This window comes from Crotalus tigris, unplaced genomic scaffold, assembly GCF_016545835.1.
Source record: "Crotalus tigris isolate CLP2741 ecotype Arizona unplaced genomic scaffold, ASM1654583v1 scf7180000018537.1059022, whole genome shotgun sequence".
Taxonomy (NCBI): domain Eukaryota; kingdom Metazoa; phylum Chordata; class Lepidosauria; order Squamata; family Viperidae; genus Crotalus; species Crotalus tigris.
The window spans coordinates 630746-643029 of record NW_024097062.1 but is presented as its reverse complement, the minus strand read 5'-3'; the positions used below and the strand labels follow the sequence as shown (position 1 = coordinate 643029).

The 12284-nt window shown below is 37.6% G+C and overlaps 1 protein-coding gene across 1 annotated transcript in view; it reads right to left on the bottom strand.

Moving 5' to 3' along the window:
- NT5DC2 (5'-nucleotidase domain containing 2) overlaps positions 1–12274 on the bottom strand; it is a 32489-nt gene extending 20215 nt beyond the window's left edge. The window contains exons 1-5 of the mRNA XM_039353918.1: positions 11341–12274; positions 7553–7737; positions 5889–5963; positions 2092–2147; positions 124–217 (exon numbers count right to left, since the gene is read on the bottom strand). Coding sequence (XP_039209852.1) covers positions 124–217; positions 2092–2147; positions 5889–5963; positions 7553–7737; positions 11341–11728 — 798 coding nt within the window. The 5' untranslated portion in view covers positions 11729–12274. The remainder of the gene's footprint in view (positions 1–123; positions 218–2091; positions 2148–5888; positions 5964–7552; positions 7738–11340) is intronic.
- Positions 12275–12284: the final 10 nt, after the last annotated feature.

Here is a 12284-nt window from a genome sequence, read left to right as displayed (position 1 = left end):
CTAGAAAGATATCATTAACATTTTTCTTATTGAAGTTTTAGTCTGGTAGGATGATCTGATTAAACTTTCAGCATTTAATTCTTTTAAATCTAATAAATTTTCAGTAAAGGGAACATACTTTACCTTGCCATAAAAATCACTCATCTGGTATAATGGGATATGCTGTGTTCCACCATACATTTCAATAACTTCTTCATCAGGCACTGGGTTTAGCCCCCTAAAAACAAATTACAATAATTTAATCAGGAAAATACTAAAAGTTAGTTGACACCTATGCTCATATTATCCTAAAATCTTTAGGGAGATTGCTTTTAAAGAGAGTTATATTATCCTACTCAAAAGCATCTCAAAAGAAGGCATTGCCAAGAAAACAGGCATATTCATGCCAACACCCCAAAGGACAAGCTTAGGATCCAAAAAGATCTTAAGATTTGAACAATGGACCCTAATCAACAACATGAAATTTAATGTAGAGAAAAGCAAGGTTTTACACCAAGGTAGGAAAACCCAAAGGTACAAGTACAGATTAGGCGAAACCTGGCTCAAAAACAGTAACTGTGAGAAGGACCGTGGAGTCCTAGTGGACACTTAAACATGAGCCAGTAGTGTGCGGCGGCAGTCAAAAAAGCTAATACAATACTTGGTTGTATAAACAGGCATAGAATCAAAATCACGTGACGTATTAGTACCTCTTTATAAAGGCTTAGTAAAACTATACCTGGAATACTGCATCCAGTTTTGGTCACCATATTACAAAAAAGATATTGAGACTTTGGAAAAAGTGCAAAAAAGAGCAACTAAGATGATTAAGGGTCTGGAGACAAAAAACATATGAAGAATGGTTGTAGGAATTGGGTATGGCCAGTCTTGAGAAAAGAAGGAGTAGGAGTGACATGATATCAGTATTCCAATATCTGAGGAACTGCCACAGAGAAGGGGGAGGTCAACTTGTTTTCCAAAGTACCAGAAGGCAAAAAAGAAACAATAGATGGAAACTAATCAAGGAGAGAAGCAACCTAGAATTAAGGAGTAACTTCCTAACAGTGAGGACAGTGGAACGGCTTGCTTTCAGAAGTTGTAGATGCTTCATCACTGGAGGTTTTTAAGGAAGGACTGGACAGCTACCTATCTGAAATGGTATAGGATCTCCTGCTTGGGGAGAAGACTTCCTCAAGAACTAGAAGATCTCCAAGGTTCCTTTCAGCTCTATTTTGATTGATTGAACGAATCTCAAGATGCTGATTCAGAGAAGAATTCATCTTTATTGGCACTGAATTTGAAGAGAAGTTGTGCAAATGAATTGACATGATTTGGCACTTATCAAGATATTAATGAAAACTGGTGGCAATTTTTTTGCTTAAAATTCGTTATTGTTCTGTTGACCCAAGTGACTGTCTAACATTATCATTGTTAATTGAACTCAAGTTTCTGAAGAAATGTAGAGAGCCATAAATTTAAATATTCCATGACTATAACAAAAGTTGCCTATAGAGAAAATGTCTTCAAAATATACAAATAACCTCATATGATAAGATTGTAGGACAAAAAGGAATTTAATTTTTCCCCACTGAGTTAATTTTTAACCAAAGCAGAAAAACCAATTAATAGGGCAACATTTAGTTGAAGAAGCAGAAGAGTATTACCGAAATGCAGCTGCATTAGAAAATACTGCTTCCTTAAATCATAAATTTTTATTTCTCCTTTGTTCAAAGTTTGTTTAGATCAGTGTTTCTTGAACTTTTTTCTCTTCCCACTTTTAAAAATCATGGTGGATCTCAAAAGAGTTTTTATTTATATAATCAATATTTAAAGTATTAAAAATTAAGATATTTATAGCTAAATTGGTTCTGATATGCCCAAAATTTTAGTTATTGATCCTATAATTTGGCACCAGTTTCCTCTGCAGCTGATTTCAGAAATACTTGCCAGCACACTCAGACTTCAGCAACTCAACACATTTCTCTGGAGCAAGTAAACAATCCTATGCCATCACTCATGACCCAAATCTGCTTCTGATTCCTATGTTAAATGTTGCATAAAGAACAACTGTTTCTATGCTCCAGAAAATGCATATAATTTTGCTAAACTCACTGATAGGCAGTGCCCAGTTGAACATAGTGGAAAGCATCAATCTTCATCAGAAGACTCTAAAAGAAAGATAGACATTTGTTGTGTAAATATTTCGTACTTTTAGCTTGAAGAATTTAATGTTACAAGAAAAACAAAACTATTCTTCACGAGGCAATGCATTTAATGCTACATTGGCAGATACAAATATGATGTATATGATGATGAACCCCCTCCTTTTTTTTTGTTTATGTCTGCGCAGAGAGTCACACCATATTTCTACTTCCAATGAAGAAAGAAAGAGACAGAAGGAATGTTGCACAGATAGAAGCACCACACTCTTACTATTTTTGCAGAGATAGGTAACTTTCTAGCGCAGAGTTCCCCAACCTTTTGGGGTTGGTGGCAGGAGGGAAAGAAGGGACAGTTTTGTGTTTGTGTGTGTGTGTGTGGGGGGGCTAAATGCATGCCCATGCATGAACACCCATTGCTCACATGAATGGGGCTGTGAGCATTCGCACATGTGGGGCTGCAAACACTCGCAGTGACGCTGGTGCGTGGGGGGCTGCAAAAGCCTGTGATGCTCATGCCAACACTGGTATGAGTGAGTCCACAAACGCCCGTGACATTCAAGGTGTGCGTGAGTTGGGTGTGAACACCTGGCACTCACACAAGTGGGTCCATGAATGCCCATGGTGCTTATGGCAATGGTCATGATGATGCTCACACAAGTGGGGCTGTGCGCGCCCACACATACATGCATAGCAGCCAGCCCAATGGCCAATAGGCCGTGGTCTGGTAGTGGGCCGCGGTCCACAGGTTCAAGACTTCTGTTCTAGCTCATCAATGTGCAATCTTGTATAATTTCAGGGATCAGTTTTATTTCTGCAGTAAGACAAACTGGGATTCTAGCAGGCGTTATACTGACATCTTCTGCTTTCAATATCTAAGAGGGAGAGGTCCATTTTTTAAATGGAAATGCTCTGATGTTACTTTTTGTAACTCCTACTATCTTATCTCTACTTATATCCGAACAGTTGCCAGATGAGAACATTTTATTCATTTACCATCAACTGTTGTGACAATGTCTTCTTCCCAGATCAGTTGCAGTGCTTAAATTTTCAGTTTACCACATCCTATCCTGATTCTAACTTCCAGGAAAAATTTTTTTTTAATGCTATACAGCCAGCAAAGATTGAGGATTAGTTAGTGCTGTAATTATTCCCGACTGGAGACAAAAAAAAAAAAAAAAAAATGCTGGCAAAGGGAAAAAAATAAGATGACAAAGTACCCTAACATTGTTTACAGAGATCATTGCAATTGTGCCTGCAAAATGCTGAAAAAAGGCTTCCCTGACACCCTTCCCATGTTCTTCAAGTCACTTTGGGCCTTATTAGCATCAAGTTCCTCATTCTTTTGGGAAAAAAACCCCCACATACTAAATGTAGCTGCAAAATTTAGAAAATTTTAAGCCATAAACAAGAATATTCCACCAGATTGTATTGCACAGCACTATCTGATTTTTTTGATTGTTATACTATGTAACTACAGAGAAAAAAGACCTTTATAGGTAGCCCAAGGATTACAATCACTTGTTCAGTTATGCTGGCACTGAATAAAGAAAACTTACGTGATCTGCAAAGTTGTGGCCGTTGCAGGGACCATGCAGTCACATAATTGGGCTTTCAGCTCTTGGTGCCAGACACACAATTATAATGTTGCAGAGAGCTGTGATCACATGTTTGTGATTTCCAATGTTCCCTGCTGGATTCTCACAAACAAAGTCGATGGGAAGCTTGCAAGAAGTTGCAAATTTCTCTCATCATGGTTTCCTCCCCTCCACGCACTCACTTGTGCTTAGTGTCCACCCTCAGAATCTGGCCTTCTTTCTGTGTTCTCTAGGAGCATCTGCCTATAGTTCTCACTCACGGGCCTGCTTGCCTGGCCTCCTGCTTTTTCTTATGCTGCAGTTACGTGTGTTTCAATGATCCATGTGGTCCTGGGATTACAACAGTAACTAGGACTGCCATTGCCAAGTAATGCAATCATGTGATGTTGTGTTTTATTTTTTTTAAATAATGTTATTAAACATTACAGGTAATAAAAATAAATATAACTTAATACAAAAAGAAAGAAAACAGAAATATAGAACATGTAGAAAAAGAGAAAAGATATAGATAGGGAAAAAACATAGCAAATAAAATGAAAATATATAAAGAAGTAACTTCCCCTGTCATCTCAAGTATAAACAATTTTTAAAATTTGTCACCTTCTCTTAAAAATATAACAAAAAATCTCTTAATCCCATATTTCATCTCATATCTATGAATAGTTTTTATAACCTCATTCATTCCTGATCAGCAAAAGGCCATCAAGGATTGCCAGAAACAACATATCCATTTTAACCTTGATCAGATAAACCCACTTTATATTCCATTCCTTTTATTTTACAAAGTTGATCTTTAATCCAGCAAAACTTGTTTCTCTTCCACACTTCTTTCAAAAACTATATATCGTTAATTATTTAAGTTTTAAGATTATTTTCTGGATCTATCACTCACAAATATCTTTGAATATGTCCTGTGTTAAAGTATTTTGCTTCATTCTGTGTTAATAAATAATTTTTTCTTTTTTTTTATTAATTGTAATCTTTAGTTGCTTTTGACTCCTTCTAGTGTTTTTATTGTGAGTGATTTTAACATAATATAAAAAGTATATAACACTATAAAGATATATTTACATAAATATATAATAAAGATATATACATATTTAATAGTAAACACTAAACGTACACAATATTTCTATAATCATAACAGATCAGTGGTAAAATCAAAATTTCTTTTTCTTAAGCAAGATGTATAAAAGTGGTCTCCAAGTAGACACAAAGTCAGACAAACTTGTATCTTTCATCAGGATAGTCAGTCTCTGCCAGTTCCATTAGTTTCACAATCCACTGTTTTTCTACCTCTGCACATACAAAAATCTCACTGCTCAATTTCAAAATCTCATTTTCAGATCTTTCTGGACTCCTATTCTGTTTCTAACTTTTCAAAATCTTTGTTCTAATCACTCTTTTGTCATTTATACACACATGTACACATACACATACTTTTATATAAATGTTATATATATATATATATATTTATGTCCTTAAACTTCACTTTAGAGCTTCTTTCACTAAGAATTAAAGTGAACTCACCTGATACATTTTATCAGATTTGTTGATTAGAATGTTCTTAATGGCTGAAAAGCAGTTAAGAAGCAATTTCTAAATGTGATCAGGACATGAGGTTTGACATACCCATAGGCTACATTATGCTTATGACCTTAGTGGAATCCCTTGATTCCCAACCATTCCACTTAGAATCTGGCCATATAAATCTCAGTTTCTGTAGTTTACGCATTAGAAGCAGCTATCTGGAGAACAAGTGGGCAACCTCATGATCTCTCCTTTATCTGAAGAGGTTTGGCTGGCCAGAAAATGCTATGTGGCTGCCAACCTTACTGCATTGCCATCTCTGCTCCTTTGAAGATTTCTAGTTCGCCAGAAGTCTTCACCAGAAGTCACATGATGTTGCATTTCACAATGCTTAGTGATGGAAGTATTGATCCTAAATTGCTGTTGTAATTCAAGGATGATTGTTTTCCTGTGTATATGTGTAATGTGTAAACCTACATGCATATATACACCATTATTAATTCATTTCTTCAAGAACAGCTGTAACTTAACAAACTAACTAGATACTTCAACGTTTCCAATTTCCACACTGAACCAAACGATGTGAAAGACCAATTGAAAACATATTTATTGTATAACTCACCTTGTGCACATCATAATGAAGTCCTCTTATGGCAAAACCAGGAATGTATTCATATTTCCTAAGTCCCTCTGGGTACTACAAAACATTTCATTAGAAAGAATGAGTATATTCTTCCTAACTGGCATACATGCTATATGGTAGAAATCTAGACAACTAGCAAACTGTATGGCAATGGATACATAGAATATAGTTTTAGAACAGGAATATAATCAGCAATAAAACTCATTGGACAACTGCAGAGGGTGAAGTGAGGAAAAGTAAAGAGGAGATGTAGAAATCTGGTCTTTTTTAACATGCCTTAAGAATAGAAATGTGAGGTGTTTCCTCTGAGGGGTGATTTTATTTATCTTTGACATGAACGTGCATATGTTATAGTCTTTGTCACAGATATTGTACATCATAATCTTATTTATGAAAATAGGGTATTTAAGCCATTCATAATTGGAACTGATTGAAATGGCATACAAACTACTTCTGGGGAGTAATATCAGACTAAGACAGCTTTGTTTTTAGCAGAGCCAATGATTGTGGTAGAAAGCTGATTGTGGAGCTGGTGAAGGAACGGGCCCCTGAATTCCTTTCCAGAGAAAGAGAGGACTTGGGATTGCCCAGAGCGCTCCTTACAGACCTTTCCCGGGATTGGGCCATAAAGTAGCGGTTTCTGGCAGGTTTTAGAACTCTGGGTGTTGGCAGAGACCATTTTCCCCAAGCTGCAATCAGAGCCTTTCATAAAGGTGCTGAATTTGCCCAACAGGAAATGAAAAAAAAAAATAACAAATTAATTGTGATGTATCATTTGAAGGGATGAAATATTAATATTTTCAATTTTCTAGTAGCACTTAATAGAATTTTTCTTGATTAAGTTTGAATGATGAGCTTTTCCACATCAGTTTATAGATGTAAGACCGTGGGAAGAAGAGTTTTAGAGAAACTGAAAGGTATTGTGTAAAGGAAAGAATTATGAATTACTTGTGTGTATACACACACACTATATGTATGTGTGTTTGTTTATTTCTGGTATCACTTAACGGACTTTTGCTGATTAAAATTGAAAGATGAGATTTTATTATTTGCCAATAGATAATAGATGTGATATGGGATGAAGATAGTTTTGGTTGAAAAAGAGATGTCAAGCTATGTTTCTATGTTTATACTTGATGAAGGGGAAAGTTATTTCTTTCTATATTTTTGGTTTCTTTTCTTTTTCATATATTTTCCCCTTTTCCCATCCCCGCTTTTCCTTTTTGTTTTTTTTTCTCGTTTATATATTTTTTAGTTTATATTACTTTACCTTTATCATTTTAAATTTCAGTAAAAATGATTGCGATAAAAAAGGAAAGGAAAGATAAATAAAATAAATAATTTAAAAAGTCATCTAGGGGCTGAGCAAGGCACGGGGGGGGGGGGGAAGCAGATCTAATTCCATTAACAGGTGAACAAAAAATTAGGGAAAGATTTGCTGCTTTAAGCCTTTCTCATCAATACCAGCTCTCAATAGGCTGTGGAAGGTAACTACGAAAGTCCGAATCTAGAAACACAAAGAAGTCATGAAATGTAGAAGAAGAAAAAAGTACTTATCTTAAAATCATTTCCACGTCGTACTGTCCCAATCTATTACTGATCAAGCATCACACAAGAAGAGATGATGAAAATTGGAAACTCACCTTATACTGTTCAATTAGGATATCTCTGGCAGTGTTGAATATCATTGAATGTAGTAAGTTTGAATATTGTGCCAATGTATAATCGTAATCAAAACCATAGATCTCAACGTCTCCCAAGCTAATCTCATTATTTGCATAGATAGCTGCAGGATTAAGAAGATTGCAAACTCCTGGTGGAAGCAGATCTGGAACAAGACAATAAAAATACAGGCACTATTTTGATCCAAGATTATGCACAACAGGAATACTGTGTAAAAAAAATAAGGGGTGAAGATAGGGTGAGGTGAAATATTCCTTCCCCCCCCCCCCATTATAGTTGGGTATTGAAGACTACTGACATTTTCTTTCAAAACAGATGGTCCAAAAAATAAATATTTCAACCAATTTAAACATTCTAATTTTCATTACCAAAAAGAATAACCAAAACAAGGAAAGACTTTTGCTGTAAACCGAAAAGGATCGGCTAAGGATCCTGGCTTCCCACTGGCAGGAGCAGAATTTTACTCAGAGGTGGAGGCTGCTGCTGCTTTCACCAGACTTTCCTCCTTCCTTCTGTGCCTCCTCAGAAGTAGGGACCCTTCAGAACATTTGGGGGAACATTTTGAGGGGGGGGGCATAATCACCATCAAGGCATTGTACTTAATTTCATCTAGGAATGGAACAGGATTTACAGTTACCATTATTACATGGGGGGGGGAGGAATAATTGTATTTCTTTATATTCTATTTACTGAAGTTCTTCTATTCTAGTTGGGATCTCCTCATAGATTAGAGATATAAGTAGCAAAGAATAACAGCATTTTGAATTTTCAATCAATAATTCTTATAAATATATAGGGATTAGCTGTCCAATAGGAAACAAAATCTCAGTAAATATTTGCCTATATGCCTCAACCTGTCTGATTCAGCCAGTTGTATCTGCTCTTTCACAATGTTTGTTTGCTCCAAATTTATGAAAGCAGATTCAGCAAGGGGAGAAAAATCACGACTAGGTACATTTGATGCTTGAAATACTCTTTATAAACATAGTCATTTAAAAGGTATTGCCTGTTTCACACATCATTCACATTAAAATTCTGATTCCCAGTTAATCTGATCCTTATTAGGCTAGGGCACCAGAGGGCAAGACAAGAAGTAATGGGTGGAAGCTTGTCAAAGAGAGATAAGTAAGAATATTTTTTTCTGACAGCAAAAGCAATTAATCAATGAATAGCTTGACTCCTGGGGATGTGGGTATAGCATCACTGGAAACTGGACAATAACTTGACTGGGATGATATAAGATTCTTGCCTTGAGCAGGGATTTGTATTAGAACAGGGGTCTTCAAACATGGCCCTTTTACAACTTGTGAAGTCCAAAAGTCGTCAAAAGGCCAAGTTTGAAGACCCCTGGATTAGAAGATTGTTGAAATCCCTTCCAGCCTTATGGTGTTATGATCACTAACTGCATGTTCAATGAGTGAAATTGTGTCTCTCTAGCTATATAACATCAACAACAATAATAAAGTTGGAAGGGACCTTGGAGGTCATCTAGTCCAACCCCCTGCTCAGGCAGGAAACCCTATACTATTTCAGACAAATGGCTGTCCAATCTCTTCTTAAAGACTTCCAGTGTTGGAGCATTCACAGCTTCTGGGGGCAGGTTGTTCCACTGATTAATTGTTCTAACTGTCAGGAAGTTTCTCCTTAGTTCTAGGTTGCTTCTCTCTTTGGTTGTTTCCAACCATTGCTTCTTGTCCTGCCTTCAGGCGCTTTGGAAAATAACTTGACTCCCTCTTCTTTGTGACAGCCCCTGAGATATTGGAATACTGCTATCATGTCACCCCTTGTCCTTCTCTTCATTAAACTAGACATACCCAACTCCAGCAACCATTCCTTGTATCTTTTAGCCTCCAGTCCCCTAATCATTTTTGTTGCTCTTCTCTGTACTCTTTCTAGAGTCTCAACATCTTTTTTACATTGTGGTGACCAAAGCTGGATGCAGTATTCCAGGTGTGGCCTTACCAAGGCATTGTAAAGTGGTATTAACACTTCATGTGATCCTGATTCTATCCCTCTGTTAATGCAGCCTAGCACTGTGTTGGCTTTTTTGGCACACTGTTGGCTCATATTTAAGTGATTGTCCACTAGGACTCCGAGATCCCTCACAGTTACTACTATTGAGCAAGGTACCTCCTATACTATACCTGTCCATTTGGTTTTTCCTGCCTAAATATAGAACCTTACTTTTTTCATTTGGTTCTACTGTCCACTTAAAATCTTGCCAATAAGTTATCTTGTTTACATTTCAGGAACAAACTTACAAAAATATTCAAGTCACCTACTAAATTCCATTTCACATTATGGCTTCACAGTAGAATCCTTCAAGTGAATTCTGGCAAATGTTTGAAAAATATTAGAATTGCAATGTATTTTTTTTATTTAAAAATTGACCTGGTATCATTAGGGAGAAAAATAGTAGCAGTTCATCCAACATCTGTTATAGTTTTTAAACAATTCTTGACCATTTTTTTTTAAAACTAAGTAGCCTTTTGAGATTGTTAAGATAGTGATCCTTATGATACAGCAGCAACATTTCTCTTGTTCAGACTTGGAAAGATGCTAATCAGCCAATAGAGGAATGAAAGTGTTTCACAAGGTAACACTGCAATCAAGAACTTATGATAACCTGCTTTAGTTTGAAAGGGAGCTTGAAACATAGCCTTTTCTAGAGATATGAATACACAAGTAGTTCTTCTGAGAGAAAGCTTTGCAAGTTAGTAAGTTCAAACCACTTTCACCTTGAAAGTACAATGCCAGTACATTAGTTTGAACTATATCCAGAAACTGATTGTGGAGCCAATTAAGATGGTTAAAATGTGTTAAATGCTTCCAACAAATGATGTTGGCATATTCATTACTCAGCTTAACTGAAATATTCAAGCAACTGAAGAACCAACTTCAAACCTTCAACCTAGAATTCTCAAAGTGTGTACAACAGAGATTTTAAAACAGACAGACACACATGCGCGCGCGCACACACACACACACAAAAGTTCAAGGAGTTTAGAAAGTTAAATTTTAACAAAACACAGAACCAAAACATGTAAGGGATCGCAACCTTACTAATTTTAGTAAGCTGATAAGCAATGTGTACATTCCACTGGAAGAGTTGATTAAAAATGTTTTCCATTTTAAAGTCATCTAGTTTAATCATCATGGTACCCATGTATGTCATTTAGTAAACACAAATAAGTTTTTGGAGAAAATATGAAGAATCCAATTCGCAGCATCTTTTATAACTTGGCATTCGTAGTTACTCTCACAATTAGCATGTCGGCAATAGAAGAGAATAAGTTAGCATAAGTTTGGCAGCAGATGATACTATTAACAGCAATGCACAAGTAACAGTTTGTAGTGTGGGTGTTTCCTCACTAGGAATACTAAACTTATCATGTAAACCACTTTAAGATCACCACAGAATGATGCAACCATCCAATTATATAATAGTACCAGATGTAAATATGCATCGGAGATAAATACCTTCTGTGTCCAATCGCACACTTGGCCAATAAAGAATTCTATTCTATTCTATTCTATTCTATTCTATTCTATTCTATTCTATTCTATTCTATTCTATTCTATTCACACTCACCCTACTTTTTGGAATCAAACGAGACGAGGGTTTGAACAGCTCTCAGATGTACGTAACGTAACACTGAGGCATTTTAATTCATCAGAATTAGTCTTCAACGAAATGCCTCAGACACGCACAGCCAAGCCCCCCACTTCCCACCCCCTCCCTCCTTACCATAAACCAGCTTTTTCATTTCGTGGTATCTGGCCCAGAGATAGGACTTCGTATCGATCCCTTCGATGGAGCTGGGCTGGTGGCTGCCCAAGGAAGCAGCTGTCATTGTCGCTGCCCCAGCAGGACCGGCGTCGGCGGTTCTCTTAGCTTTGCCGCCGATCGAAGAGGAGGCCGGCGGCGGGAGACAATGCTCCTCGGACTGCGGCTGATGGGTCCACTGGTGCCTGCATCCCACCCGCCCCGATCCAGCCTCGGAGCCTGTATAATAGCAGCAGCTGCCGTGGCTGGAAACAGGGACCATCAGTTGTTGAAGGATGCCGACGGCACCGCCGCCGCCGCCGCTCTTCCATATGCCGCTGCTCGCAGCCTTGAGTCCAGCCGCCGCCATGGCCTCCCGGGACGAGAGCCTCTTCCTTGAGATGAGTTCATAAGACCATCATCTCAGATCTCCAACGCACCTCTTCAGCTGCATTGTTCGCCAGACTGGCCAACGACCGATTCTTCCAGCCATCCGACCCTCCTAAGAGCAACCAGTCAATGCGGATCTGCTGCAGCGCTCCAGCCCAAGACTTGCCAAGGGGAGGCGGGTCTTCCAGCACAAGTGCCGCTGCCAACGCTTACGGACCACTTGGGATTTGTAGTTTGTTAAACGTTTTGTGTGTCCTCTTCCCTCCCCCCAGCTCCTGTGAGTTGTTCCGGATTGTTGGGACAGACAAGAACTACAACTCCCAAGATCCTTTTGGTCCTGCTGGCTCGAGGCTATTTAAAATGTTTAGGGCGGGCATGTTTTCCTTTCGGACACTGTAATTCCGATTCCTTTGAACCGCGAATGAGGCTATCTGGATAAGTCGTATAAAAGTAAGTTCTCGAGACAAATATTTTTGGAAAAAAGGACATGCTTTCTCTTACAAGAATGCTCAGTGAAAATGGCCAATGAAGGAATA